Genomic DNA, 23,649 nt, shown 5'->3' with positions numbered 1-23,649 from the left:
AAAAAAAGTCATATAATAAAACTCTGACCCATAATGTCCTTACTGAATTATTATACTTCAAGAATAAGACAAAAAGAAAGACTCCATAGCTTTGGAGGGCAAAGAAAATGTCCTGTCAATCAGAAAAAGATTGTGAAGGCTGTTGAAGTTTCTAATCAAGTGATTTCCTAAATCTAGAAAACTATGTAATTGCTCTTTCTTAATTTTAACAATCCTTCTATAGTTGGGAAAAGATTACAAAAAGTTTGGATGTAGTTCAATTACAGCAGCAATCTACTCATCATTTCTTTTTTCTTTTTTCCATTAAAAACAAAAAAACAAAAACAAAAACACAAAAAAACCCCCAAAAACCATTACCCAGAAATGTAAACAGTTGTTTGAACAACTTACAGACTTTCCACTGAAATGGTAGCATAAATAACAAAATACATTTTGGGGAAGCAGTAGCAGATTGCTTTTGAATTACACAACCACAAAAACCTCACAGGGACAACATTAATGTACTGAAATATTTATTTATATATGTCCTTAGGTTGTGCTTACCTGTTGCTTTTTGCAGCAGAACCTAAGGTGGAAGGTCTGGGAAGGCACTGTGAAGTATAAATAATTGCACTGTTTGCAATTAATAAAGATTTTAAACCTTAAATGAATCAAAATCAACAGCCTCCAATTTGTGAGTTATGAAACTGAATCCAACTGAACTATTTCTTCAGTTTAATTAATAAATGCACCACTTTCCTAAAAGGTCATCTATAAAACAGTATCATGCAAAATACTGAAATTGTTCATGTCAATAACCCTACTCTTAAAGATAACACATAACTAACTCCTTAACTATTAAACTTGAAACTAGAACTACATATCCATATCTAAATAAGGGCAAGGGAAGTCACTCCAGGTTCTATGAAACAATCAAAAACATTTCAAAATATCTATAATGAACTGAACTGCTATCTTCTACCCTATAAGTAATCTCAACATTTATGTCCTTGTACATCTCCCTTAATATTCAGAACAATTGGTGCTCCCCACCAATGAAAAAATCAATATATATTTATGAAATGGTGTTAAACTGCTACATTGCTTAATATTAGCAAACTGAAAACCACTTCTGTCTGATACATTTCAAGTCTTTCATATTAATATAGAAGATATGCATACTGTACACTGAAAAACAATATTTTTAGGAGCACCAATGAGTAATACTATTCAATTTTAATGATCAGTTTTCTTTAGCTATAGCTAAAGCATATCAAAAATACTTACCCATTAAGCTCACTTAAAAAAAAATACAGACCTATGTATTATTCTATGTTAAATTAAGAAGCAGTTATGGTTTTCCAAGATATCAGCACTGTATTCCAACATAATATTCACACAAAGTATGGCATTTACATTATGTGGAACATTGACAAAAAGATACTGTTGCAGTTCATCAATTTGTCATTCTGATGTACTTACAGTGCAATGCTCCTTGAAGGAACACAATCAAGGATGATACACAGCACAGTCCTCCTCACCCCTACAGAGCTAGTTCTATACTGGCTGGATCAAACCTGCACTTCAACAGACAATGGCAAGACAGACTGTATTTGCATGTAGTCTAATATATTAATATGCAAAGAGCCAACAAATATGCAAAGAGTAAACAATGGATTTCAACAAAATATCAGAACTTCAGCATGAGTGTTATAGAGTAATAAAGTGATTTCAAGTACATAAAAAATTAAGTTGATTCAATGATTGGACTTGTGCATTTACAAAACAAAGCTTATCTATACTGCAAAAAGAAAAAAAAAGGAAAAGCTTGAACATTTCCATACCCCAATAATGTTTCAATGGCAGATGCACTGTAGCTATACTTTTTGCATACTATTCACTTTTCTACCCTAAATTTAAAAAGAAACACACTAAAATTGTATACATTGAAAGTTTCTTTACATGAAAAAACTTCTTATTCAACTACTCATACTCACTATCCGAAAACTGTTTAAAATTAGTTATGCTGAAACAGTCTTGGAAATCAAGTAATTATTAAATTAAGAACAGAAAGGTTAACTGTTATAGCAGCAGTACAGATCTGAAACAGTGGTCATGTATAAAAGGAAATTTCACTGTTAATTCAATGGAAGTATGCCAAAAGATCATTGTACACACATGCAGGTTTTAATCAAACAGAAGGAAAAAAAATGAAGATATCAGGATTACTTGTGCTGAAACAGCCAAATACAATAAATGGAAAAGATCCTCCAATCTACTACTATACTGCAAGGGGGAAAAAACATGCCAGTGTTTAAAAACTCAATTAATATTTCATGGGGAAAGCTTATATATTTGTGTATATGTATCTTAATTTATCATTGCTAAGAAATTATGAATCCTTTAAATACCCACATATCCAACTTACCGACACAGGAGGTTTCATATCATTTATTGTAAAGCACAAAACAGGCATTTTAAAAGTGAAAGTATACATTGAAAAAGTACATTTATATCACAAAGCATTGACCACATAATAGTTGCAAATACATTTGCTGGAATGTGTACATCTACACTAAATACTAAAAACAAACCAATTTTCATTTCTACACAGAAATATTAACCTCCTATCAGTAGTGATAGATATTTTGTACATTTTCAAAAAAAAAAAACACTATTTTAAACCAAAAACAAATTAAGATCTTCATCAAGTCGTCTGCATCCATATATTTAACAAAGGTTTTTTTCCCCCACACAATGAAGCAAATACTGTATTGTCCACTTCTTATTATTGGCCCTGTGCAGAAGAGATACATAAGAAATACACAAAAAGTTAAAGAAAATCCTTTAAATGGAGCTAACTCAGGAGTGAATCCTTTAAGAAAGAAAAACTGGTTAATATAAATGGTGGTGGCTTCTTGCATGATTTGCAAATCCCTGGGGGAAAAAAATTTATTTTTAAAATCAAAGGCATTGTAGAAATATTCAGCACTCAGATGCCAGAAAGCATTTATAAAAAACAAACAAAAACCCAAACAATACACCAAGGTACTTCATTTAGTTATGCTATGCCAGATAAAAATTAAAAAGGCAAACATAATCCCAGACAAAACAGTAAACATGCAGAAAACATGATTGGATCAGAAATCAATACATTAGCAAGTTTAGTATACCTGAGGTGCTGGAGGATGCTGTGGCATTCCCTGGGGACTTGTCTGGGCATAGTAGGCTGCTTGTTGTCTATAGTACTCAGCCCAGGCTGCACTATAATCTGGCTGACCACCTGGTGGAGCACCAGTAGGAGCAGGAACCGCTTGACCTTTGAGAAAACAGAACAACTTTGTTGCTGTAACCACAATTAAAAGCCCAAAAGAATCTCATTTCTAATAAAAACAATACCTTGCTTCTTGTAATATTCCTCCCAAGCTTTTGAATAATCTTGTGTCTGCCCTTGTTGACCTAAAAAAAACCCCCTAAATTTTAATACAAAATTATATCCACTGTAAGTACAGGTTATAAAGACAAGCACAGAGGGTCAGAATTGCTCCTGTTTTATTTTATATATTCATTAGTGTCCTATTTTATTTTAAATAGTCATTAGAAAACGATTCTTGCAATTCAAAAAAATCAGAATGCTGTTTCTTTTTGCCTTATATTAATCATTAACTTTTAGTTCTAGAGTATCACTATCAATAAAAAACAAAATTGAAACCATCCACATAGTTTTAACTACGAAAGGAGAAGATTTAAGTATCTTGAGTCAATGCAAAATTTGAAAATTAATGTTCTAAAATAAGTTTGGAAAGTACTTCAAGTAAGCAATCTATGGTACCCTGGTACTGATGCTGGGCACAGGGATGGGAAAGACCTTTATTTTTTTGTCTTATTTATTTGGATGTTACACTATAGGTTTTAAATAAAATGTAAATCCTTGATGGAGAAAAAGAACATTTTTGAGAACAACAACAAAAAAAACCCACCTGAAAGCTATTAAATATTTTATTTAAGATCTTGTCAAGATTTTTGTTTCCTGATTAGTAACCTATAAACTGTATGTACCAAGACTAATTTTGGTTACATACAAGGTTCAAGATACCCTTTAGTAAGATGTTAAGAGCTGCAATACAATGTATTCAAATCACAACAAAATTATATTAAAAGTAACCTGACAAAGAACATTAAGAATTAACAATTTCTGAAGAGGCTCAAAGCAACATGACCAATGAAACATAAAACCCACAGCTTTCATGAGCAGCTTTTTCTAGGCAGTATAACTTCTGAATTTAGAGACTAAAGAGACCTAACCACCTAAATATACTCACAAAACTAAAACTGGCTCTGGATTAAAAAAAAATTAACAAAACTCACACACACAGCAACAAAAGACACTTTCCTAACAACCAAGGAAATTTAAATATGGTGTGTACACTGATAATATTACTGAAATAATTTAAGTCTGCAACTTACTTTGTAAAGGCTTAGGCACAATAAATACGTACGCACACACAGACACAATGTACATACGGTAAGCTTTTAAAAAGTGAATTTGAGTAGAAAATATAAATATGGGTGTTTGGTGTACTATTTTCCAGTTTTCTGAAGGTATAAAATTTCTGAAATAAAAAGGTGGTGAGAAAGAACACGTGTTTTCTTATTTAGCTCCTTTGAGAATTTTATTTAGCTTGTAATTACCTGACCTGATGAATTACAGCTAGACAAAAAATACCGAAACACAGACACAGAGAAAGCTGTTTTTATGTTTTGCTGGATATTGCCAACAAGGTTAACTTTATATAGTTCCAGAAATTAGTGTCTATCAGTATCACAAAACTGGCTGAATAGAAGCAATTAAGTGAATAGAATTTTAACATTTATGAGTAACTTTAAAAACCCAAGAAAAACCCTCCTTCTATAAATACAGGCAACAGCAGAGAAATCCCATGTGATATAAACAAAATTCTTATTTTTGCTTCTCCTAATTCTCTTCAAAGAGGAACTGAGTTTAACATTTTGATCCTATGAGACACTAAATTAAAGCAAATCTGAAACAGGTTTCAATGACAACCACCAAATACCCCAGATTATCAACAGTAATAAAACTACACAATGTCTCTTACAAAATATACACCTGAAAACCTGCTGACTTAAGGCCAAACTTGGTTACAACACCAACAATTTTTACTTTGGGTTTACAAAAGGAACTGATCACTGTCAAGATACTCATTTTAGAGGCAAAATAATCTAAGATGGTAGAAATAGGGAGACACATTAAGAAAATTCATCAAACTCAAATGTTCCCTACCCTCCCCTCAACTCAAGTATTTCTGTGGAAAGTGAAAGGTAAACATGTTAGACTCTAAGGAAAACAAACACTTGGTAAGTCGTAAGCACCTCACACTCCAATCTTGAAGGTGTCCAAAGAAAAACTCAACTCATGCCTCCAATCTGAGGGACAAATGTGGTTCCTCTTGCCCTGCAGAAAGTAACCAAAGAACTCTTCCTATCTACTTCAGAGTTGGCTATCCCCCTAGCCTTTTGTGCCTCTCTGCCCCTTTTAGGAATGTCCTTAGCTTGCTCCCTTTATCCTTAGGTTCAAAACCTGTTTTGAGGCCATATAGTTTTAGTTTATGCTTTAGAACATTACTTAATATTTACATATAGATTTATAATATGTAAGAGGTTTTACTTTCTTTCATTTTTTTAAAAAGATTTTTTATTTATTTGACAGAGAGAGAGATCGCAAGTAGGCAGAGAGGCAGGCAGAGAAAGAGCGGGAAGCAGGCTCCCTGCTGAGCAGAAAGCCCAGATGTGGGGCTCGATCCCAGGACCCTGATATCATGACCTGAGCCGAAGGCAGAGGATTAGCCCACTGAGCCACCCAGGCGCCCTGGTTTTACTTTCATTTTACTCAAGAGATGAGACTTGGCCTAGAGTTCACATGTAACATTCTATTATTACAGCCCAACACTCTAAATTCTCTCTCTAAACACCTGCATCTTTCCCACAACCACTTTTCCCCTATTGCTCACCCTCCATCACCCATCCCCCTGGGCCTTTACCCATTAAGGTACCACACACCAAAGGTGACAGTCTACCATATCAGTGCTTAACATTTTAAGGGCCTTCCTCAACTCTCAGCTTTTCCAAAAATGCCTTCACCATCCCTCTTCCAAAGGGTAACTGCCAGTCTCTACTTTGAAATTCTGTTTCATCTCTTTAGGGTGTTTACTTATTACAAAAGTTTCCTTCATTCTAACTTCAAAAATACATACTCTTCCATGTTGGCTGCCATTCCTTATTAAGACTTAAAATTTCCTTCATTAACTCTCTATAACCTCATCTTTATGACTTTCTCTCCTAAATTCTGATGGTGTTAATCCTAGGAAATTCAGGGGTGCCGGGGTGGCTCAGTGGGTTGGGCCTCCGCCTTCAGCTCAGGTCATGATGTCAGGGTCCTAGGATCGAGCCCCACATCGGACTCTCTGCTTAGCGCGAGTCTGCTTCCCCCCGCCCACCCCGCCTGCCTCTCTGCCTACTTGTGATCTCTGTCAAATAAATAAAATCTTAAAAAAAAAAAAAATCCTAGGAAATTCAGAATTGTTTCAGAAAACAAAACTAATTTAAAAACTTAACTCCTGTTTCAAGAGGCTTATTTACTTATAAGGAAACAATGACAAATTTATAGTATTGGTATTTTGTGTAAAGAGAAGCAGCTGAGGGGGTGCCTGCATGGCTCAGTGGGTTAAAGCCCCTGCCTTCGGCTCAGGTCATGATCTCAGGGTCCTGGGATCGAGCCCCACATTGGGCTCTCTGCTCAGCGGGGAGCCTGCTTCCCCCTCTCTCTGCCTGCCTCTCTGCCTACTTGTGATCTCTGTCTGTGAAGTTAATAAATAAAATCTTTAAAAAAGAGAGAGAAGCAGCTGAGGGGCACCTGGGTGGCTCAGTGGGTTAAAGCCCCTGCCTTCGGCTCAGGTCATGATCCCAGGGTCCTGGGATCAAGCTCCTCATCGGGCTCTCTGCTCAGCGGGGAGCCTGCTCCCCCCACCCCCCAGCCTACTTGTGATCTCTGTTAAATAAACAAAATCTTAAAAAAAATAAATAAATAAAAATAAAAAAAGAGAAGCAGCTAAAATTTGCCTTCAAAAGCTGGGACAGCCTGTCCAGTTTGGTAAAGAGGACAGTGGATTTGGAACTGGAATGTACAAAGTCCTAGAAAATCCCAGCTCTGTCACTGGAAGAGTTCAACTTGGCCTCTCCAAACAAGGGAGCTGGATTTGGAGATAAAGATTTTTATCTCCCTAATATTTTATTACTTTCTTCCCTTTAATTTACTCTTGATTTTGGCTCAGGTCATGATCTGAGGGTGGTGGGGTCAAGTCCCGCATTGGGCTCCACGCTTGGAATGGAGTCTGCTTCTCTCCCCCTCTGTCCCTCTCCTTGCTCACAAGCTCTCTCTCTGAAATAAACATAAAAATCTTAATAAAGAAGTAAAATATAAAAATTTTGAAAACTGTCTCAGTAAAGCATGTGACTCAATCTCAGGGTTGTGTGTTAAAGTTCCATGTTGGTATACAGATTATTTTAAATACATACACAGATACATACATACATAAGATCAATCTTGAAAACTAATTTAAGGTCACTTATGTGTGGTTGTTCTAAAAGTATCCTAAGGACCAGTAATGCACCTAGGAGAAATGAGGGTAAAGCAACCAGTCATTTAACAAAAGAACTTTTAAAGGAAAAAATAAATTGACTTTGTAGCTATCATTAAAGACCTGGCAATTTAACATTACTTTAAGAATTACAAGTGAGAGAATCCTTTGCTCCATAAATTAACAGCTGATCACTGACATGCTACAGAAAAACACACAACTGGGGAAAAGGGGAAAAAAAAAAGGTAGGGGATAAGGAGGTTCTTAAGCCAATCACAGTATTATTTAATTATTTCTGTAACTTTTTTTTCTCCACAAAGGATTCAACAGAGTCCAGGACACTATCTATAAAATTAAAATTTTATAGTCAGCAGAGTAAAGATAGAAAATGAAAAAAGAATGGCAAGGTGAGAAGTCTATCCTTAAAAATCTGAATGATGGGGCGCCTGGGTGGCTCAGTGGATTAGAGCCTCTGCCTTCGGCTCAGGTCATGATCCCAGGGTCCTGGGATTGAGACCCACATTGGGCTCTCCGCTCAGCGGAGAGCCTGCTTCCTCCTCTCTCTCTGCCTGCCTCCCTGCCTACTTGCGATCTCTGTCTGTCAAATAAATAAATAAATCTTAAAAAAAAAAAAATCTGAATGGTATTAAGACCTCACAGATTATATTCAACACACACCCCTCACTTTGGGCAAGTAAAGTATAAAAAAGTTTAACAGTAATTAATGGCTATACTGCAAATGAATAAAATATACAAAAACACAAATTGCACTAATTCCCCAATAATTCTCTAGTCCACAAACAGGTCTATTTTTACACATTTTAAGTATTAACATAGGGAACATCTCTGGCATATTAACCACTGTGAAAATACAAGTCAGATCCAATGATTTTTAACTGCAGCAATTGCAAATGTTCAAATCTTTAAAACGGTGACACTATTTCATAAAAAGTTAGGGTGACCGTAAGTTCTGACAGAATAGCATCCTCAGTTATTCTCAAAACTATCCATATCTGAACAATAAATTATATGATCACCCTAAATAGAATATACAATATGGGAGGAAAAACAATTTTTCTTTCTTTAAACAGATTATCAAGCTGTGTAAAACATTCTTATCACCAGATAAATGTATCTATACAAAAAGATTAATATAACTACCCTTCTGGAATTGCTTCTTTCTGTGGAGTATGACAAAACATCCATGGGCAAAGAAAACACTGAAATTTACATTGAGAATCTCAAATACACTGTATCTTATGAGAAAATTCTACCATCTTTAGATCTTTTCTATACCAGTGAAAGATGGGTAAGTCTGTTTAGCTTTCTTTTATGACAAATGGCTGTGGTATACATGTGTTAATTTTAAATGAGTAACACCACAGGCTTCTAAAAGCAAAAACTATTTGTTCAGAAATACAGCTGACCCTTGAACAACTCAGGGATTATGGGTACCGGCTCCTGTACAGTTGAAAACCCAAATGTAACTTTGACTTCCCCAAAACTGAACTACTAATAGCCTTCTGTTGACCAGAGGTCCTACAGATAGCAGTCAATTAACACATATTTTGCATGTTTAAGTATTACATACTGTATTCTACAACAGACTAAGCCAAAAAACAAAACAGAACAAAAAACCCTAAGAAAGGGGCGCCTGGGTGGCTCAGTGGGTTAAAGCCCCTGCCTTCAGCTCAGGTCATGATCTCAGGGTCCTGGGATCGAGCCCCGCATCGGGCTCTCTGCTCAGCAGGGAGCCTGCTTCCTCCTCTCTCCCTCTCTGCCTGCCTCTCTGCCTACTTGTGATCTCTGTCTGTCAAATAAATAAATAAAATCTTTAAAAAAAAACAAAACCCTAAGAAAATCATAAAGAAAATTCATTTACATTACTGTGAAAAAAAAAATCTACTTGTAAGTAGTCCCATTAAGTTCAAACTTACATTGTTATTCAGGGTTAAGAGTAATAATTCCCAGGTTCCAAGTGGTCCCAAGAAAAAGCAAATTTGGGAGAGAGACTTGGGATTTATGCCCTCTTGGGAGTTCAAAATCTGCTGCTACCACTCAGTAGCTATACACATGATGTGTTAGTGGAAATACAGTTCTTTTCATTCATAACAGTTCGTAGTAATATACCCGGCAAAGCACTTGATTAACAATTGTATCCTCCATGAGAATACAACCAGAAGGGCAGGGGCTCCTAGCTATTATGCCCATAATCACATTCTCAGCTCTATCATTATGTCTGGCATGTAGTATATGCTCTACAGTTACTGAATGGAAATAGCTTTTCTGGGTGAATTTTTCCTTTTTCATATATGCAAATGTTATTTAAGTAATTAACATAGTATGTCACTGTCAGTTTTATTTTGCAGCAGAAAATACCACATACAACCCTTTTTTTGCTTGGCACTCTAGAATTTAACCTATGCCAGTTAGGCTACTAATATATGTAACTATCTTTGACAAAAGCCAAGTAATATCCAGTGTTATGTGTGCCAATGGAGCAATTTTTAGTTTCAATTATTAAGTGGTTGACAAATGCATTTAGAAATAAAGACTTCCTTGTTATGTGACCACTAACTTAAGAATTATCTGTAACAATCCCAATACACCTAAAAGTTCAGTGATTTTAGAATGCATTCAACTATTCTTCACTTCAAGATTTTAAAAGTTAAATATAAAAGAAGTCTCAGTAATAAAAAAAAATTCAAACATCATTTTATCAGAATCTTCATCCTTCTTTGTGGTATTTACTAAATGCTTCAATTTCAATTTAATTAAATATATAAAAAAGAAATGTAGAACATACCCATTTTCTTGTAATACTCTTCCCAAGCCTTGGTATAATCAACCTGTCCAGCTGGAGCTGGATTCTGCTGATCTCCTTGTTTAAGAAAAACAAAAACAAAAATATAATAAGATTAAGGGTTTCCAAAGACACTCTTGGCCCTTTCTTTTTGTTCCTTGAGTGGAGAAATTGGGAGCAGCCTGCCATAGTGACTGAGGGTGCTGTGTGGTAGTGGGATTCTTGCTCCTGCCAAAGACACAGGAAGCAGGAGGTATAGAGGCAGTCAACAGAGAAAATCTTTCTATATACAATGGAAGAATAGTCACACTGAGCATTTAATTCATTGGTTAAATAAGGAAACACACTGAATATACAAGGTCTTTCACAATTTATAAGCATGGAAAGGGAAAAAGCTACAAAGAACCCTGAAGTGTTATAATGGAATTGCAGGGGATACGACAGTCTTAGAAATATATACATGTATAGATATTTATGTTGTTTCATGAATGTGTATACAGATAAACACACAGGTAAATTTCCTAGCTCTTTATGCTGAAAGGATTTAGAAGCAATGACACCTTGGTAGCAATGAACACACTGAGTTTGGTTTCTCGGATGATGGTATTTATTAAATGGAATCAGGGCTCCTTGGAAAAATGGCTGATTCTAGAAGCTTGAGCCCAGGAAGCACAAAATAAGAATCTTATTGTCCAAGAAAGTAAGGATGCGCTTAAAGAATGACAGACGTGTCAAAAGGATAGGAGCCATCTTGAAGGTACTCCTGATTGGCCAAAGCTAGGGCAATCTGATAATCAAATAGTACAGACAGTTTAAAACACGACATGTTGAATAAAACAGGAGGCCATTTTGTATAAATAGAAAAAATACTTCTTCCCTATAGTACAATACCAAATAAGATATATAAATATAAAATGAATGATGTAAAAAAAATTATCATAGTTGTAGCTAAATCAGGAATGTTATCATAAAAGTTGCTGTTAGGAATAGAATACTCCTATAATCTCAGTATAAATTCTCCAACAATTTTTACTTTCAAAGAGAAAAATGCAATTTTATGGTATAGAAACCTGGTGAACACCAACATGATGAAGTGACTATGGTTACCATCTCCAGGAATGAAGCGGGTCAACATTATGTGACCCCATGATATAATGCCTAAGAGCACAGGATTATTTCTGAGGTACTGCCAACTCCCAAGTAGGACCTCAAGAGCATGACTTTATTATTGTGAGAAAAAGTTGAAGGAACCTATGTTGATCTGATTGTCATTTCATAAAACAAAATGTTTGTACTTTTTTGCCAAATGGGATCCTGGATCAGAAAAGAGAAACTGAGGGGACAACTGGTGAAATCTGAGTAAGGGTTCTGCATTAGGACAGTAATGCTCTATCAATGCCGAAAGACTGTTTAAGAGGGCTGTATGATGGTAATGTATTTTTGGAGTAATGCAGAAAAGGTACTTAAGGTTACTGGGACATGATGTGTACAGTCTGATCTTAAATGGTCCTGAAAAACTACGGGTAATGGATATGGACATGTATGACAGGATAATGGGACAAACGGGAGGTGGGGATAAAATATTAACAGCTAGGTTACCTGGGTGTTCCCTAATATATCTTACAACTTAAAACTTTTATGAAAGTTAGCAATTATTTCAAACTTATTTTCAAAAATGGAAAGTCTGCTCCTGAAGCTGTAATTAAATATTATAAAATTTTAGGTTTTATACATTGATGTACTTCATATGTAATTCCACACACAAGTTTCTACTTCTACATACAAAATAAATTCTTTAATTACCATAGTTACCTTGTCCATTGGTTTGGGTTGTAGTTGGTGCACCGGCAGGAGCTGCAGGTGGTGGCTGTGCTTGCTGTTGATAATAGTGAGCATAATAGGCAGCCCAAGCTGCTGAATTTGGATCCGTTCCTGCCTTAGCTAGAATAAACACAAGTTCAACGTTTGCATCTGAAGTCTGTAATCTCTCTCTCTCACACACATACACACTCTTTGGTAGACCCCCAAATTAAATGGCTATCAAAAAATAAATAGTAAATGGGAAGTTTTCGATTCTATTAATTACCATTCATTAGCTTTAATTACAGAAAGTGAGGTACAGACATTAAGTGATGTTCCTAGAAAATTAGCTGAGTGGCAGAATTAGGATAGGAATAAACATCTTTTGTCTCCAAATTTGATGCTTTGCCTCAAACCATCCTGTTGCCCTGGTTTTTTCCTAAACTGGTTTTGCCTCAAGCCTAGCAGCTCTACATGGCAAATGACTAAAACAAAGGATTTCTAGGAACTAATGTGTACAAGAAACAATTATCTGAGAACTATGAATTCTGTCCTGTCTTGTTTTGGATGTAGAGCCAACATAAAAATCTTAAAAAATAAACAGATTAGCCATATTTCATCTCATCATATTTTACAATAATTATCCTAAAACATACACTTGATATCAATGCCCTACTTAAAATTCTTCATTAATTCCACAGAGTCTTCAGGGTTGTCAAAGCTTTTAAGTGCAACATTATCACCACCCAGTATCTTTAATGATCTAACCCCTTGGCTTGTCCTTCCCATTCTAGCCCTATCTTCCCCCATTTGTCAATATTTTTCCAACACTCAAGTTCTGGTCACAGTAAACTGCTTGTACTTTTCAGAGGTTGCCATGTTCATTATCTGGCCTTTGACCATGTTATGCTTCCTCATTTCATCCTTCATAAAAATCAAACTCATGCAGTAACAGTTTGAGATCTCTCAGTCAGAAACAGAAATCCTCTTCTTGATTCTGTCCTTTATATGAAGAGTATCATATGACACTACAGATACATCTTAAAGCTTGTATTATCAAGGAAAATGTAATTTCCTTGGCCGAAGTCTGTATCTATATGAAATCTGTGTAGCCTTGATCCCAAATGGGCATCAAGTCTTAGCTGTTTAATAAAGTTTGAGAAAAAAGGAGCAAGGATTTCTAGAGTGATACAATGACTAAGGTAATACAATTCTTAGGCATTATCCAAACCTTCCTCCAGTAATAAATGCACTGCTTTTCTAAGTTGCACGTTTATATCTTAATTGTGTCATTACCTATATAATAATACAAAGTATTTCATTTGACACCATCTCTGGCCGGAGAAACTAAGACAAAATAGACTTCAGAAAATGATACTTGAACTCCTGAATGTGTAGAGGGTGTAACAGAGCCAGTCCAACAGTTAGACATAACTAATACATACACAGAGATTTTATTAATTATTCATTCAACATGATTATCCTTCATTTATCATTTTAAAGGTAAGAAAAAAGATACAGAGGGATTGAAAAACTTGCTTACTATCACACAATTATTAAAGGTGTAGCATTAGGACTTATCTGGGTCTGTCTCACTCTGAAATCTAAGTTCTTGACTTCTACATAAATTCTTAATAGCCCATTTTTTAAAAAGATTTTATTTATTTATTTGACAGAGAGATCACAAGTAGGCAGAGAGGCAGACAGACAGAGAGGGGGAAGCAGGCTCCCCGCTAAGCAGAGAGCCTGATGCGGAGCTTGATCCCAGGACTCTGAGATCATGACCTGAGCCAAAGGCAGAGGCTTAACCCACTGAGTCACCCAGGTGCCCCAATAGCCCATTTTTTTTTTTATAGAAAAAGATGTAGTTCAGAAAATATGAACTTTGTCATGGCCACATTTAAATACCAGAATGTTAATAAGTTCACCAGAAGTTTCATCTAAATAAATTATTTTGGTTTTTACATAATGCAAAATCTAATATAAGCAGTATCTAACCCTAGCTACCAACTTTTAGCTAAATGGGTTACTTCATTTTCCAAAGGCAATGCTGTAAGCCATATTCATCAACCAAATCTTAATGTGGTGACTTCACTACTACTCCCAGTGTGAAATCGAGACTGTGATAGAGACTACTTCTAATTCCCAACATTTCTCTCAATCATGTTACTGATCCAAACAGGGCTCATAAGGTGCAATCCTACAAATCCAAGTTTCTCAATATAAGTTCACCCCTTAACTCGCTCAAACCCTTGAATCTCTTAAATTATGTCATTTTTCTGCCTAATCACAGCATCCCAGTTGGCTTACAAGAGGGAATGGAAACTCTTTTCATTCTTAAAAGATGTTTATACTAGGTGGCGCCTGGGTGGCTCAGTGGTTTAAGCCTCTGCCTTCAGCTCAGGTCATGATCTCAGGGTCCTGGGATCGAGCCCCACATCGAGCTCTCTGCTCAGCGGGGAGCGTGCTTCCCCCTCTCTCTCTGCCTACTTGTGATCTCCCTCTCTCTGTCAAATAAAAAAATAAAATATATTAAAAACAAAAAAGATTTTTATACTATTATACACTAAATTATATTTAATTCTCTCTCAGTCCATCACAGCATTGCTAACATTTAGAGTGCACTTTTCTGCTATAGAACATAAACTAATCTTTGCATACCCACATCCTAGCACACTCAAGTTGTTTCTTGAGTGAGTGTAGTTGTGGTTATTTGCTTATTGTCATGCCGTGCAATCATATTCCAAAGAGCACACTTCCTATGAAATTAAAGTATGTTACAATATAGGGCCACATTTAAATAACAATAATGTTTAATCAAATTCACTAAAACAATTTCATTGAAATCAATTATTTAGGTTCTTTTAAAAAATAAATACACTAGTGTGGAAAGGAATCCATAATTCGGTACCTTCCTTGAAACTAGTCCAGTGAAAGAGGCCTAAAAGATAGGTAGTAGGTGAGAAAGAAGGATCACAAGTAAGTGTTAACTGATTTTGACGAATGCCCCTTGACCATCATGAAAAGAAAACTAGAGGATGGCAAATGCAGTAACAAAATAGAATGTATATATAAAATCCAGACCTGAACAGAGAAAACATATAACTTAATGTATTTTTGAGTTCTAACATGCAGACATTAAACACAGCCCTGTTTTTTACTAATATGTGAAGTTACCATATCAGGAATATGAAAACGGCTTTTTTATCTTATTTGAGAACTTCAAAGTTTAATACTCAAATATTAAATGCTCCATTAGACACTCAGATAATTCTATAAATAAATGTGCACTATTCTTTCATGGATAATGTCACAATTAACACATTATACATTTTGATGGCACTGGTATTTAAAAATAAGACATTGTATTTCTTCCTGTAGCTTCTGGCTTTTAACACTCTGCTCTTTCACTTTTAAAGGGCAGAAAGCCAAATTGAAGTAGAAAAAAGTTCACTGAAAACAAACCACATACACACCAATCTTATACACCGTGGTAAAACCAGAAACTAAGACTCCCGCTGAAAGAGTCAGTGCAAAAAATGCACACAATGTAGAACTGACATTAGAAAATCTAGGAGGATAATAGGAATAATATAGATTACACATGAATAATAAATATCTTTTACCTGGATCAGGAGGGGCCTGTTGCTGCCAGTGTGGATATGCATTTCCCCACCCCTGGGGAGCATAAGGAGCTGGAGGACCACTGAAAAGAAAGAAATCAATATAAAAATGCAATTTACCAAAAGCTACAATCTTTGGGGGGGGGAACCCCAGAACCAAACTCAATACTTACTGAGGAGCAGGACCAGGTGGTCCTGGATTATAAGGTGCAGGGTTGTATGGTCCCATTGGAGTTCCAGGCCCTGGAGGCCCAGGAGGCCCATGGGGGCCTGGGACACCATGGGGCCCATGGGGTACAGGTGGCCCTAAAGGATTTACTGGACCCTATAAAAAAGCAGAAAGATGTACAAAAAAAATCAGAAAAATGGTAATGGCTGAACAAGTCAAAGGCTAAATTAACCTTCCATTTCTACCCTTTTATACATCCATAAGCAACATATTTTAGATTTTCCTTCATTTCCTCATTCATGTTGCTTAAATGCTTTACCACACTGAGACATGTAAACTCATTACAATCAACAGCATCAGCAAAGAACTGAAACATCTCCTTTACCTTCCATTCTATTCCTTTCAGACTATTCCCTTCTGTTCTTTTGCTTTCCTTTTTATAGCTCTTTTACTACTCCTTTATCATTTTAGTCAGGGAAATATGTTGTCTATAGCTTTTCTTTTTCTGTATCCGTTCTACATCTACTTTTAAAAAAAAAATTTATTTATTTATTTGTCAGAGAGATCAAAGTAGGTAGAACAGCAGGCAGAGAGAGGGGGGGAAGCAGGCTCCCCGCTGAGCAGAGAGCCCGATGCGGGGCTCGATCCCAGGACCCTGAGATCATGACCTGAGCCGAAGGCAAAGGCTTTAACCCACTGAGCCACCCAGGCGCCCCTGGATCTTCATATTTATATCATACCACATAGTTAGTAATGCTTAGTTGATTTTCCTGTTCATAATACAACTTGTAAAGACCACTAGACTAGATTTAACTACCCTAAACACAGCTTTCGTGCAGTTAATATGGATAATAACATTTTGGAGCAAACTGCTTAAACCACATTTGGTTGTCTATTTTCTCACTACAAAATAATGAAGCTAAACTTCATGACTTTTAAAATCCTTTTTATTATTTTATCCTTTTAAGTTTCTACCTCTTGTCATTATCACTCACTTCCATTATCCATAACAATCCTTTCCAAAAAGTAAAAATGGATTACTGAAAAACTGTCAGTTATTTTTACAGGGCTGTGTGCCAGACACTCATCCCTACAACCCCGTAAAGCAGCTACTATTATTCTCCTTTGTAGAAGAACAAACGGGAGGCAAACAAGAGTATAAATAGCTTACTCCAAGGTCACAAAGTTAGTAAATGACTGAGTATTCATGCTCTTAACCACCACACTAAACTGCTTCTCTGTAACAACCTATCTTTTTGACCATCAAGCTATTAGAAACCTTGATCCATGCATGTCAGGAATCATAAAAACACCAAACCAAGACGTGTTTGTTTTTCTAGCATCAAACTCTGCCACTACCAAGTCCGGAATTATTTTCTTCACGTTTTTAAACACTTACTGTCCATACCACAGAACTTACAATGTTTGTATGTATTTTTACAATACATTCTTTCTATTTTTAAGTAATCTCTACACCCAACGTGGGGCTTGAACTCACAAACTTAGATCAACAGCTGCATGCTCTACTGACTGAACCATCCAGGAACCCCTATAAGACATTCTTTAAGCATCTTTTATACATCTATTTGTCTTTCTCTGTAGACAGAAACAGGGTCAAACTTCTATTGTATTCCATCCACAATGCGGCAAACATCAAGGAGAATTTTCCTAAGAAATTCTAATTGTTATTAATATTTTAAGATGCTCCCTTATGCTCTATAGTAAAAGAATGCAAGAAAACACTAGTTCCTCATTTATAAGAAAGCACATTTAAGACTCCATGCATTTTTTGTACTACCACCAGGAAACTGTTCTAAAGGAAAAAATTTGCAAATTTGGCCATATGTCTGAATCACCTGGAACACCCTTCTAAAATTAGATGCTGGGCCCTGTTCCAGACATTCTGAATCAGAGCTGTGTGGTATGTGTAGAGGTGGAAAGCATTCAAATAGCATATATTTTAAAACTTCCTAAAAGTCACTGTCAGTCTAAGAGTTGGATTTATAAATTTCTACTCTAAAGTGGGAGATGCATATAATTCATATCTGCCTCACGAGGGTTGAGTAAAGTAAGCCCTTATTAAAAACTGAATTCCCATTAACTATGTCCTTCAAGTATATTCTATAACCCTCCAACCCTAACATCGTATCTGCCTATTTTCTACTTACCCATGCCCAAATACAATTTTCTAAGCCCTTATAAATGTTTATTTAACTGGGTTATTTTTCACTGCTCGAGAGTCTTCTCTACGTTACATGTACCCATTATATGATGAAACATAATCTTAGACTAGAAATTGGCATTTTTCTATATAGCAGTTATAGGAACATGTGAATTAATGTCTTATTTAACTAAGAGGGTCTATGTATAAACTGAAATTAGTTATCTATTTATGTATTTGGCTTTTTTGAACTCTTTTTAAAAAAAATTTTATTTATTCATTAGAGACTGAGCACACAAGCAGGGTCAGGGCTAGTGAGGGGCAGGCTCCCCGCTGAGCAGGGAGCCCAATGTGGGGCTCAAACCCAGGACACCCCAGGATCATGACCCCAGGCGAAGGCAGATGCCCAACTGACTGAATCAGGTGTCCCTTTTTATTTTTTAAGTAACCTATCTGCCCAATGTGGGGGCTTGAACTCACTACCTAGGTATCAAGATTCACATGCTCTACCAACTGAGTCAGGCATGCACCCCTAGAAATTGAAGTTTAAAGCACACTCACACCAATCTTTTCTTCTATAAGTTGCCGCGCATAGTCTATTTGCTGTGGAGTGCCACGAATTGTAAATAATTTCATATTAGGATCTGCATTAGGTGGAGGATTTCTCTGAAGTTCTATTCTTGCACCAGACTGTTGACTTATGCTTTTTATGGTTTCACCTCCTAAAATCAAAACACAATAATTTCTCTAAAGATCCAAAGGATATAAAAGGAACTACCTAAATGAAAATGGTCACAATTAAGAGAGCCATAAAAAAGTTTTGAGCAGTATCCCATCTGCCAATATTCTTTTAGATTTTCCATTTATTCTACACTTGTAAATCAAGTTCTATAAGGCATTTTATGCTTCTCCTAAAACATACTCAAGTTTTTAAGACCTAAATTAGTACATCTATACCCAACCATAAAATGAATTGTAACAGAAAAACTAACTTATCAAAATATTTGGCTCAAATAAATTGCTTTTACAAGTAACATAAACCAACACACTTACTAAAAAATTCTAAATTTTAAGAAGATGTGAGTTAGGAAAAAGCAAATGACACAAATATCCAAACCACTTTTTCGGTCAAAAGTTTCTTACACTAATAATTAAAACTGTTGGTCCCTTCTCTAGTAGCCAATGTGTTTCATATCACATTTTTATTTTATATATAAAGCCCTTCCTTTATGTTTTCATTACAAATCAACGTAAGATACAGCCAAGGAAAAATCACTGCTTCTGGTGTACATTAGAAATAGCATCCAGAAAAATCAGGTCATGTGTTAAATTTTTACCTATATATCAAAACATTAAGAGTTTAAAATACATTGCCTTTTCCTATTATTAATCCAGTTTTCCCAGTTGGTACAATGAAATTAAATTCCTGTAGTCCACCAGGTGGTCCCATGTTCCAGTTGCCTTGACCTCTACCTCTTCCTCGACCACCAGGTCCAGGTCCACCAGGATTACCAGCCTAGAGAAGGAAAGAAACGAAGTCAACATACAAGCATACTCTTCTTTCCATGATAAAAGTCATTCCATGTCATATCTTCCTCAACCTTCATTTTCCTAAACCAGAAGTTTAAAGAGGCTGGGAGATGATATGACTGCCAAACAGTCAACAAGTAATACCCATCATTTGTATACTGGGATAAGCAAGACAATCCACTTACATAGCTACCTTCCTGCTCTAAGATGTCTACCTCAAAGCAACTTAAACTTTTTAGTTATTAACAAAGTATCATCAGACAAATTCTTATATAAAACTAAATGGGAGGGGGGACCCTTTAAGACTCGAAGAAAAATATTTTTTAAATGAAAATATTAACATCTGTCAAACCTGAACACTTCGAAGAAGGTCTGTAATAATTTCTGCAGCATGCTGACATCGGTCTGGAGGTCCTGTTATTTGTGCTATTCTATCAGGTGTTGTTCCATCATCTTCAAAACAAACAAAATGGTTTGAGTTAGCAACAATGCATGTCAAAAAAGTAACTGCTAATAACATATAGATAACAAAATATGTACTCACCTGGCTTAAACTGAATTCGAACACCAGCATCATTTTGTATTTTTTTAATCATCTCTCCATTTCTTCCTATTACAATGCCAACAGCAAATCTTGGAATGGGGACCTTATATAAAGAAAACTAAGTATTAAGGAAAGCTATTCCCTGAAAATTAATCTATCTCAAATCATAAAAGTATATACAGCACTATGGTTGCATCAAATAGGGTAACAAGATTTATATTCTGTACTCTAAGGTGTAAGTTACGGGGAGGGAGGGCAGGAATCCAATGTTAAAGGCTATGTAACACAGAACAGGAAAAACACATGTATTTATGGAATTAGTATATAACCATCTCTGAATGGGTATTTTTACTTACATCTATCCCTTCATTTCCTCCTATTCTTGACCCATACTCATTTCGAACTTCTCTGAAACCACCTTGATCACGGATTAACTCTAACACCATTTCCTTGGCTTGCTGAAGTACAAACAAAATACAAAACAAAACACCCAATTTACAAAGCATGTCTCAAAACACTGTAATTATATTCCTATGTGTTTTGCCCATTCTGTTCCCAAATCCTTCTATGTAAAATATAAACTTAAGCTTACCTGTACTTTGTATGGGTCTCCTGTAATCCTAAGAGGTTTGTCAGCACCAGTGTTCTGAGGTCCATCTTGAATCATAACCATTTTAACTCCAGCCCGCTCCTATTAATCACAGAAATCGTATGTATTAACAAAAGGGAAGTGGAAACGAACTGGCTTCAAAACAGATGAAAACTAATCACTTTACAGAGTAATACCTGAAGTTGTTTAATAGTTTCTCCCCCCTTTCCAATAACTAATCCTGCCTTGCTAGCTGGAATCATGATTTCTTGAACTGCATTTCCTGGTCCATCACCATGGTGGAAGCCAGGGGCTGGTCTTCCTTTTTCAACAATCTGGTCCAATAATCGTTTTGCTGATCTGTTAACAAATTAGGAGTCAAACAATAAGTTATGCCATACTCAAAAACTTATGCAAATACAGAAACACCAAATAATATAATCATGTACTTCCCCCATCCCAATTCAGGTTTAGGTGGCTTAAAGCTAATTTAACAATTTCAATTAAGAGAAAATGCCATCAGGGACAAAGAATGATAACACAATAAATTTTCTAGGTATACAATTTGCAGTATTTTTGAGAACAGTCCTAAGTTTCCAAGAAGTAGCACTCTACCTTTTTTTCCCACTTTACTTTGAAAATCATCTAAGAATTAAGCTACTCTGCCAATAACTGAATGATGTATTTCCAATTTTAAAACACCACTTTGGTCACTCAAACATTAAAATTTATTTATCCACTCAAAAATACTTAAGAAATGTTAACTACATACCAAGTACTATACTAGGTAATAGAATTACAACACTGAATGAAATGCACAGGGTCCCCACTGGTACAGCTTACCTTGATTAAATAACTAAAAACAGCATGTTTGGTTAAGTGCTACAAACAAAATTAAAACAGGATAAGGGGGACAGAATGTGTATGCATAAAGATATGCTATTTCATGCAAAGCAGACATAAAAAAGACTTTACTGATAAGATATCTGAACTAAAATGTAGAGGAAGAGAGGGAGTAACTATGAAAATATCAGAGGGCAAAACGTTCCAGAGAGAAGAAACAGGAATTTGCAAAGGTCGCAGATGAGAAGCACGCTTGGTGTGCTAAAAGAACAGAAGCTAAATGGGGCTGAAACACAGCGAGTTGGGAGAAGAGAGGTAAAAAATGAATGAGAAAGGTGGCAGGTAAAATCAAGCCATGATAAAGACATGGTGAAGCATTAGAGGATCTGAGCAAAGTAATGGCATAAACTGTTTCACATTTTAAAAAGATCATATGGCTATACTATTCTGAGAACAGACTACTTCTGAACAAGGCTAAAAAGAATGGAAATATGTTGAAATATAGACAAATGGTCACAGACAAGGTAATAATATAGAAGATGGCAAGAAGAGGCTGGATTCCAAATAAATTTTGAAGAAAAATGACCAAAGAGTTGCTTATGGATAAATGAAAGACAAGAAAAAGATAAAGATAATTTTTAAAAAATTTTAAATTTATTTTGGAGTGCTCATGTTCAGGGGTGGGGTAGGGGTAGTGGCAGAGGAAGAGGGAAAGTTTCAGGCAGACTCTGCTGAGTGCAGAGCCCAACCTCACGACCCTGAGATCAAGACCTGAGCTGAAACCAAGAGTCCGGTGCTTAATGGACTGTGCCAACCAGGTACCCAAAGAAAAAGATAAGAGTATTAAAACAGTGCTGCCATATATTGAGATGAGTGGAGGACAAAGCAGACTGGGTAAAGGGGTGGAAAACAATTATGAACAATCCAAAGTCTGAAATGTCTAGTAGACATTCAAGTGGAAATACTAAGTGAGCAGCTTGATAGGAGTCTGTAAGTTAGAAAAAGAGAGCAAGGCCGAAAATAACAATTTAGGAATACATAAAATTGATGATATACAAAGCTACATATTAAAGTTTGTGAAGAGTAAATGAAGTAATCTGAGGAGTACATGTAGACAGACTGTAGGAGGACTGAATTTTGTGGCACTTCCATACTGAAAGCCAGGAAGATAAAGCTGGACGACCAAAAATGACTGAGAAAGCAGCTAGGGAGGGAATATCTCTAGGAAAGTGGTTCCCTGTGTCAAACGTTGATGGGTGGAAAGATGCAGAGGCCATATGTGATCTTGAAAAGAGCAACTTTAATGGAACCATGGGAATAAAAGTCTGACTCATAGACGTTCAAGACAAAATGAAAACAGATGCAAACGACATGGTGAAGAGAGCTACTCCTTTTGAGGAGTTTTATTGTGTAAGGAGGCAGAGAAATAGAAATGTGAGGTTCAAGGACAGTTTTTGTTAAGATGGAGGAATTTTTCAGCATCTTTATATCTTGTTAGAAATTAGCCAGAAAATGGGAAAATTAATAGTGCAGGATAAAATCAGTTAAATTTAGGGGCAATGTCCTTCAGTAGGAAAGAGGAGCTGGCCTCAGGCATATGATTTCATACTTACTGGACAGATTCAGGTGTTCCAGTTAGCATACAAGACCTTTCTGGAAGGCCACCACTGTCTACAATTAAACACAAAAATATTTTAGGCCAAAAAAAGATTACAGTATCACTTTTGATAGTTACTTAAAAAAAAGGCTAATTTTCTAGTCACTCTGAAAATAACAAGAGAATAACATTACCAGGAGCTATCTGTATTTTGCATCCAGATTCTTGTTGTATGCGTGAAATCTGTTCACCACCTCTGCCAATTACTAGTAAAGAAAAAAGAAAAAAAAATTATTTGCTAAGACTGTAAAGTATGTTTTGATTGTTTTCAAAGCTTTAAAAATTAGACTACTTAC

The 23,649-nt window shown here is 35.9% G+C and overlaps 1 protein-coding gene across 18 annotated transcripts in view; it reads right to left on the bottom strand.

The window, feature by feature from the left end:
* The window catches only part of FUBP1 (far upstream element binding protein 1), a gene marked incomplete at its 3' end in the record, with an annotated part of 33,964 nt that overhangs the window by 1,942 nt on the left and 8,373 nt on the right, over positions 1-23,649 (bottom strand). For 3 of the 18 annotated variants that reach the window (XM_080802335.1, XM_080802340.1, XM_080802341.1), the window contains 16 exons: positions 23,488-23,559; positions 23,310-23,367; positions 21,051-21,213; positions 20,857-20,955; positions 20,621-20,722; positions 20,265-20,367; positions 20,073-20,173; positions 19,565-19,706; positions 18,752-18,912; positions 16,034-16,185; positions 15,864-15,943; positions 12,250-12,378; positions 10,441-10,515; positions 3,379-3,438; positions 3,153-3,298; positions 2,143-2,776 (listed from right to left, as the gene is read on the bottom strand). In XM_080802335.1, the coding sequence (XP_080658461.1) occupies positions 2,768-2,776; positions 3,153-3,298; positions 3,379-3,438; positions 10,441-10,515; positions 12,250-12,378; positions 15,864-15,943; positions 16,034-16,185; positions 18,752-18,912; positions 19,565-19,706; positions 20,073-20,173; positions 20,265-20,367; positions 20,621-20,722; positions 20,857-20,955; positions 21,051-21,213; positions 23,310-23,367; positions 23,488-23,559 (1,652 nt within the window). Of the gene's footprint in view, positions 1-543; positions 591-1,392; positions 1,562-2,142; positions 2,917-3,152; positions 3,299-3,378; positions 3,439-10,440; positions 10,516-12,240; positions 12,379-15,863; positions 15,944-16,033; positions 16,186-18,751; positions 18,913-19,564; positions 19,707-20,072; positions 20,174-20,264; positions 20,368-20,620; positions 20,723-20,856; positions 20,956-21,050; positions 21,214-23,309; positions 23,368-23,487; positions 23,560-23,649 lie in introns of those variants that run through there. The other 15 variants (XM_080802339.1, XM_080802330.1, XM_080802331.1 and 12 more) reach the window with 9 other exon arrangements.

Source organism: Martes martes (genome assembly GCF_963455335.1).
Source record: "Martes martes genome assembly, chromosome: 4".
Lineage (NCBI taxonomy): Eukaryota > Metazoa > Chordata > Mammalia > Carnivora > Mustelidae > Martes > Martes martes.
Note: the sequence above shows the minus strand (reverse complement) of the source record. Positions and strands in the feature narration are given on the sequence as shown.